The sequence below is a fragment of the Mus caroli genome, chromosome 2, assembly GCF_900094665.2.
Source record: "Mus caroli chromosome 2, CAROLI_EIJ_v1.1, whole genome shotgun sequence".
Lineage (NCBI taxonomy): Eukaryota > Metazoa > Chordata > Mammalia > Rodentia > Muridae > Mus > Mus caroli.
The window spans coordinates 113070267-113078161 of record NC_034571.1 but is presented as its reverse complement, the minus strand read 5'-3'; the positions used below and the strand labels follow the sequence as shown (position 1 = coordinate 113078161).

The window sequence follows — 7895 nt, the reverse complement described above, 5'->3', positions numbered from 1 at the left end:
AATGTTCAGCTTGGTCTTCATGTGGGCCCCTAACATGTAGATGCTCCAGGCTGGAAGAGTAATCAAGGGGGTTCCCCGCCTCTGAGGAGAAGGGAAGAGGATAATGGGGGAAGGGTTTTGTAAGGGCGGGACTGGGATGTGAGGAGGGAGTGGGACTGTGATTGGGATGTAAAATATATTTAAAAAATTTGGGGGAAAGGAAAAAGAGAAAAAAACTAAGCGAGCGTGTTGTGTTAGCACACTGCAAGATGGAGCTGGAGAGGCAGCTCAGCTTCTGCGGTCAGGAGCGCATGCTGCTCTTCTAGAGGACCTGGCTTGCTTTTGTTTTTGTGTTTTTAAACATAATACCATGGTGCATTCTCTTTCAACGTCATCATATCATTTATCAAGCCAGACGAAATGAGAGGCAAGGTTAATGACCAGTCTCCACCATCAGCTGGGAGCCTAGAGGTGGGCATTTGTTTTCATAGCTCAAAACAGAGATGCGGGGTGAGGAGCAACAATTGAGCAATGGCTTTATGGGATGAGAATGCAAGTCTCCTTTAGATCCGGCTAGCCTCAGGCATTTCGCCATCCCCCCCCTCCCCTTTCTCTGGGATATATTGAGTTTCACGCTTAAAAATAGCTCTTGCAGTGCAGAGCTGGAGACAGCCCCGAGCCTGAATCGCAGCTCTGCAAAGCCGGTCTCCCCTAGCCTAGTGTGGGGCGGCGGCTCAGTCCTTGTTGCGTGCTGACCCTGTGCACACCAGGGAACCTTCTTTTACTTGTGCCGACCGGGTTGCTCGAAATGTTTCCGGCGCTCCCTTAGCGAAGCTGTGACCTCTTTCCCTCCCTCCCTCCCTCCTTAATAATTTATCTGACATATCTCCTGGAGGAACCTGCTGACACCTTTCCTTTCTCCCAAACCTCTCCTGAAATTCCCTGAGGATAAGAATCGGCTCCAGCTCTATGCAGTCTATTCCACACTCCGATAAAGCAGACGTGGCTGGGATGACCCACGCCTCAGAAGGCCACCATGGCCTGGGGACCAGCATGCTTGTCCCACAGAATCCACAAGGAGAAGAAGACAGCAAGCCAGGAAGAAACTGCAGTGAATTTGAAGATGCACAGGACCCACAGACTGCTGTGCCCTCACCTTTACTTCCCATGGCTTCTTGCAGCTCTCAGGTATGTCTTTTTTCTGAGGGGAAAGGCTCCTGTCCCCTTAAACTTGATCCCGCCCCCCTCCTGACTGAATAAGATCACATGTATTCTTGCAGTTTAAAGCTCAGATTTTGTTAATTTGTTTCTTTTTCTGGAGGTGATCCCTCTCCAACCCCATCAACCTACCTGTCTTTACCTCTTTGTGTTCAGAAAACCAGCTAACAGAAGTTGTAACCCTTGAATGAGTGTATCCTGCTATGTATCCAATACTCTGCTAGGCAGGGATTCATGTATGCACTTAGTGAGATGAAAAAGCTTGGAGATATTAGACATCTATTTTTTTTTTAAAGATTTTAAAAAAGGTTTGTATATGTATGTGTGTGACTATGTTTGTGTATGTCAGGTGTGTACAGTTATCTACAAGGGCAGAGGAGGGAGTCAGATCCCCTGGAGCTGGAGTTCCACCAGAGCCTTCACTTCAGCCTTGTTAAGGAATCTATTCAAGGTCACACAGGTGGTTTTGAATATGAATGGCCCCCATTGGCTCATACATTTGAATATTTAGTCACCTGGGAGTGGACCACTTTGGTAGAAGTAGGACTAGTAGGTGTTGCTTTGTTGGAGGAAGTGTGTCACTGGGGGTGGGCTTTGAGGTTTCAAAGCCCCTGCCAGGCCCAGTCCCCACTTCCCAACCCACCTCAACCCCCTGCCTCCCCCCCAACCCCCCCTACGGATCAGGATATAACTCCCAACTAAGTCTCTATCACCATGCTTGCCAAATCTGCTACCAAGCTCCCACCATGCTAGAAATTGACTAAGCCTTTAAAATTGTAAACCAGCCTCCAATTAAATTCTTTCTCTTCTAAGAGTTGGTATGGTCATGGTGTCTCTTCACATCGATAGAACAGGGACTCAGACAGATGGGTATCTATTTCTATTCATGAGATACTGAGAAGAAAGAAGGCCATGCTGGTGAAGGACCCAGCGTAGTGCCTGGAACATACCGTACCAAGTGCTCAAATATGCAGTCCACACAGCAGTGCCGTTCGTGTGGCAACATGCTACTGAGAAGGGAGTAACATCTTAAATAAGTCCTATCTGATAAATGTTGTACTGTACAAAAGCCAAAGTGTGTCAGCTCCCTCTCCCTGCTTCCCTCTGCTTGTCACTGGGGATCTGGGATGAAATGGTGATTCATACTTTGAGTTCTACGCAGTGAGCCTGGCCTAGGTCTCCCTCACAAGGAGCAGAGGCTGGGGACCCCTCACCTCCTACAGACCTTACTGGTCTCCCGTCTCCCCTCTGTCTGGCCCCTGGCTGGGTGGATCCATCCTGAGCTTTGACCACAGGGTCATCATACCTGTTCCTGGAAGTTGCAGCTTCATACACGCATCCTAGCCTTGTGAGGGATGCTGTGGGTGACCCCACCCTCAGGAGAACATGGCTCCACCCCTTAACCAAAGTGATGGCTCTATAGAAGGGTGGCACCTCTTATGGTGACCCTTCTCAGAGTCACAGATGCTGAGCAGCCAAGAGCCCCCAGGGGATGCCAGCTAGGCATTCTCTTGCTATGCAAAAAGGAGAGGCAGGAGTTGGGACAGCCTTCCTCCCCTTTGCCTTGGTAAAGAAGTCGCTGGCCTGTCCTTGCCTGCCCAGCATCCTATGCCTCCTGACTCACTCCCAGAGGCTCAGTTAAAAGGTGATGGCAGCAGTTAGGGCCCAGCGGTTTAGTATTGGTCTCATTGGAATGGGTGAGAGCCTGGGTGCACACTGGGGAATCAGATAGGACCCCACCCCTTGCTCTGTCATCTGTCCTCCTGTTAGCTCAGAAGAGGTCCTCAACTCCTTGGTCTTCCTATTTCCTTATGGATGGAGAAAAAGCAGGTAGGCAGTTGATAAGCTGCTTAGCCCAGGGCCCCAGCACCTGAGGGAGCAATGGAGGCCATCCTTGGGTTTCTTCTCTTCTGCCTTTGTCCTTCCCACATGTATTGGCATTTAGGAATGACGTGGAACCTGTGATGCCCTTTTCTTCCATCTGCTTTGTAGCAGAGAGGCCACCTATCCGGGACATAGGCCACCACAGACATTTAATTCTTATACTTTATTTTATTATTTCATTTTTGTGACTATCACTTCATGTATGATATTAATACAATAAAATACATTTAATCTAAAATTTTTAAATTTTTAATTAAACTTAAGATTTGCTTCTAAGGTTTCTTTTTTTGTTTTGTTTTTTACTTATTTATTTTTTTAAGATAAGGTTTTTCTACACAGCACTGTATATGAGAGTTCTGGAATTCTGGTTTCTTTAAAAACACAGAAATAAGCCGGGCATGGTGGCACATGCCTTTAATCCCAGCACTCAGGAGGCAGAGGCAGGCGGATTTCTGAGTTCGAGGCCGACCTGGTCTACAAAGTGTATAGCCAGGGCTATACAGAGAAACCCTGTCTCAAAAAAACAAAAAACAAACAAACAAACAAACAAACAAAAAAAACCACACAGAAATATTATAGGAATGAAGATTTGAATCCAGGTGTGGGATGTGGGGCTGCTTGGGACGCCTGCAGCAGCTGACCAGGATTTGCCTTGTGCTCTAGCAGAAACATGATTTTTCTTTCAGATGCAGCTAATTTCTGTGATTGTGTGATGTTTGGAGTTCTGGGAACTTTTCTGAGGGTGCAAAAACTTTCGAGCCTTGATGCTCACGGTTGGTGGTTGGTGGTCGTTCAGGGGATAATTGAGGCTTATTAGTACTCAGGCTTAAAGGAGAAACAAAAGGAAAGAAATTAGACTCAGGGATCTTCATCTCTCTCTCCCCTCCAACCTTCTTTCTCGCCTATGTAGTGATGAAACTACAGGTGAACCCGGACGGTGAGAGGAGAGGGAGGGAGGGTGGGAAAAAAGAATCTACAAAGTATTACTGTGTAGATCAGTCTGACCTCCGATTCAGAGAGGTCTGCCTGTCTCTGCCTCAGCATGCCTGACTTAAAGTCTCTTTTAAAATATATTAGAGGGGGCTGGGGAGATGTCCCAGCAGTCAATAGTGTATTGTGTACCGCCTTGTACGTGTAGAAAATGAAACTACTAAAGAATAGAGTAAGGGGTGCTGGAGTCCAGGTAGGGAAGATGGGGGGGGGGGGCAAGACAGGACAGGAGGGGTGAGATGGTGTCTGCTGTCATGCAGTACAGGAGGAGAACTGTGATGTTCCAGGGACCCGACATTCTCTTTGGTCCACTTTGAGCTCCTGTACTCACATGAACACACCCATACACAGATGCATACACATAATTAAAACAGATCTTTAAAAAAAATAACTATTTAAATATACTTGGAGGTTAGGATGAGAGCTCAGCAGTAGAACACTTACCCAGAAATTACTTGTACAGGGAGGGCCCTGGGCTCGGTCCCCAGCATCACACACACACACACACACACACACACATAAAACGCACCTAAACAAACCAAAAGTATTTTTAACACATAGCAGCTTCATATATTTATGGGACACAGTGTGACATTTAAGTAGATGTGGCTATCAGGCATTTATCATTTCTTCATGTTTGGAAGATTCAAACTCCTGTATTAGTTATTGGCAAATATTCCCTTAATTGTCATCAATCATAGTTATCTTAAAATGTTTGGAAAATGTTGAGGCAGATATATTGTAAACCTTCAATTTTTCTTACATAATATTATGCAATGAGGCTTATAATATTTGGGTATATCTATCCCAAGGCATACATTAAAATTAAGGTATGTTTTTTAGATTAAAGCCTAAAGTTCATAATTACATTTTTGTGTTTCTGGGTGTGGTAGTGGACATCAAACCGAGGGCATCAAAAATGGTAGGGGGGAAAAAAAGATAGCTCTAGTACTGAGCTATAACTCTGGAACTTCATAATTATAACCCTATGGCTTGGTTAATATTCCACAGTGTGCACGTAGGTACTCTATAGAGACGTTGGGCTCTATAATGAACTGTCAATTTCCATGATATTTTTCAGAGGCTGGTCAGGTGGTCATCCATGAAGACCTTTGTAAAATGTGTCGAGATTAAATGGCCACAGCCTTAGCCAGCTCTGCAGGGGGCGTGCGTGACTAGGGACATGGGGGCACATATGGTGTACATGGAGTCCTTGATAATAATCACATGGTAGCTTTTGAAGGAACAGCTCACTAATTCTAAAATGGCTTCTTCTCGGTTCTCTGCTTTGGTATTTGGAGGGTTCTGTCTAGAACCACCCATACAAACTCTTCTTTCTGGACAGTGTGTAGCCGCCAGTAAATCCCAGCTCATCAGGACGACTGGGCCTCCCTCCCTGGAGTTACATTCCCTGCCCTGTGCTCTTGGGAAACTGTTCTCAGGCTTGCCACATTCTCCTGAGAAAACCAGGAAGCACATTAGAGGCGGCTTCTTTTTTTAGTTTGGTGAACAAATATGTGTTGAGTGCCTACAATGTGCCTAGGATTGTTTCAGGAGTGGGAGACAGCACTGAGCACTGAGCAAGTCATGCGAGATCCAGCTCTCATGCAACCTACATGTCCGCTGGTAGGACAGCCTGAGAATAAATACAATACTATTATGATATAAAGGACAAGGCGTGTGTCAGCATGTGACTAGCCACAGAGACAGTGTGGCAGATATTTTGTTAACATTTAAATGAAAATGTGATGTGAGGATGTGAGGAATGATGAGAACGTGTTCCAAAAAGAACACATTCCTAAGTGCAAAGGCCCTGGGGTAGGCGCAAGTTTCATTGGTTTTAGAAACAGATAACCAGGGTGTCTGGTGGGCAGAAAGCAGGGGAAGATCAGGATGTCAGTGGTCCAGAGACTGCAGAAGCAGCCTTCTTAGCTTCCTTCTGTGGTCCAGAGAGAGCCACTGGAGGGCTTCAGCCTAAGGATCGATTCATCTGTGTGTTAGGACATCAGTGGAGGATGACACCTGATGACAGGAGATCCAGGAAAACAAATATGGCAGCTTTAGCTGTGGCCCAAGGATGGTGGCCTGACTAGGGGGTGAAAGAAATGGGCAGATTCTTGACCCCTTCTCAAAATAGAACCCACAAGATTCAGTGATAAGTTGACTATGAAATAAGCAATCACAGATATTGCTTAGTTTTTTTTTTTTCCTTTAGAAACTGCAAGATTCCAATAATTGGGTGAGAGACACTAGAGTAGAAGTGACTTGGGGTAAAAGGGACCGGAGGTTTCTGTCTTAGACATTTTAGTTTCATTTGTAGTGCAGAGAACTGAACCCAGGGCCTTGCACATGCTAGACCAGTGTCCAACCATTGAGCTATATCTCCGTCCTTGTCTCGGACATCTGAAATATGAGATACCTGCAAGTAGAAACGTCATGTAGAGAGTTGACAAGATGGTAACTTAGTAGGGAGATAATCTGTTTGAATACATGAAGCAGAATACAAATGAATTTTTTTTTAAAGATTTATTTATTTATTTATTATATGTAAGTACACTGTAGCTGTCTTCAGACACTCCAGAAGAGGGAGTCAGATCTCCTTGCGGATGGTTGTGAGCCACCATGTGGTTGCTGGGATTTGAACTCCTGACCTTCGGAAGAGCAGTCGGGTGCTCTTACCCACTGAGCCATCTCACCAGCCCACAAATGACTTTTTTTTTGAGACATGATTTTATGCATTCCAGGCTGGCATTGAACTTGCTATGTAGCTGAGATAGCCATGAACTCATGATCTTCTTGCCTCTCCCTCCCAAGTGCCTGGGTTACAGGCCTGTGCTACTATGCCCAGTTTATGTAGAGCTGAAGGTCAAATCCAGCATTTCTCCACCCGAGAGGCTAGCACTGTGCCAACTGATTTGCATCACCAGCCACAAAGTGAAGCTGGAGTCCTGCATCAGAAGTCTAGTTTTATAGGCAANTGTCCTGTGATGTCAGCGGTGCAGAGCGTGTGCTACCTTATTTAGCTAAGCAGATCGTGTACTTCATTGGGATGCTGAAGGAGATGAATGGGCTTGGAGTGAATGTGGCAGTTAGACATACCTTCATGTTTTGGACTTGCATGTTTAGCTGTTTGGACAGAGTTGTTTCCTTTCTGAATCTCACAGATAAGACTGCTGCAGTCCCATCGCAACATCCAGTGGGGAGATCTTGTTTGTTACTGTCATTCCCATTCTTTTCGTTTAGAATCAGAATAAAGTTGTATTTCAAATAATCTAAAAAAAAAAAAAAAAAAAGCCACTGCACAGGGTGAAATTGGCAATGGATAGGGCAGAGACAGAAGAGGCAGAGTTCTGCATTCCCCGGTTGTCTACCATCAGACACCCAGCTGCAGAAAGATCAGAAGAGGCAGAAGGCTGGGCACAGCCGTACATACCTAACAATCTTGCCACTTGAGGGGCAGAAGCAGGATTATTGGGAGTTGAAGATCAGCCTCTGTCCGTTATAGCAAGACCTGCCCCAAAACAGAGCCAGCAAACATGCAGAAGCAGAATGAAAAAAAGACAAGGTTGTAATTAACCAGCAAGGAAGAGTGTTGGTTCATTACAAAAAGAGCCAAGAGCTCTTTTCTCTAAGCACCCCAGCACTGCTGCACTGCTGTCTTCCTGAGCGCAGAGGAGGTGGTCCAGACGTGCTTTCAGGATGCTGAGTCTCCAGGCCAGCTTGCTTCCCCATTTCCCAGAAGATGCTCGCTGGGCCAGCTGCTTCCCAGAGAAGCTCCCAGCTTCCCACTATCTCCACCATCAAAGTTCCTATCTGCACTTGAC

At 45.8% G+C, this 7895-nt stretch overlaps 1 protein-coding gene across 2 annotated transcripts in view; it reads left to right on the top strand.

The window, feature by feature from the left end:
• The first annotated feature begins 269 nt into the window (after window positions 1-269).
• The window catches only part of Pla2g4e (phospholipase A2 group IVE), a 70964-nt gene continuing 63338 nt past the window's right edge, over window positions 270-7895 (top strand). Inside the window, exons 1-2 of one of the 2 annotated variants that reach the window (XM_029470209.1) lie at window positions 270-450; window positions 1007-1167. In XM_029470209.1, the coding sequence (XP_029326069.1) occupies window positions 1033-1167 (135 nt within the window). In that variant the 5' untranslated portion in view covers window positions 270-450; window positions 1007-1032. Of the gene's footprint in view, window positions 451-911; window positions 1168-7895 lie in introns of those variants that run through there. The other variant, XM_021156839.2, reaches the window with a different exon arrangement.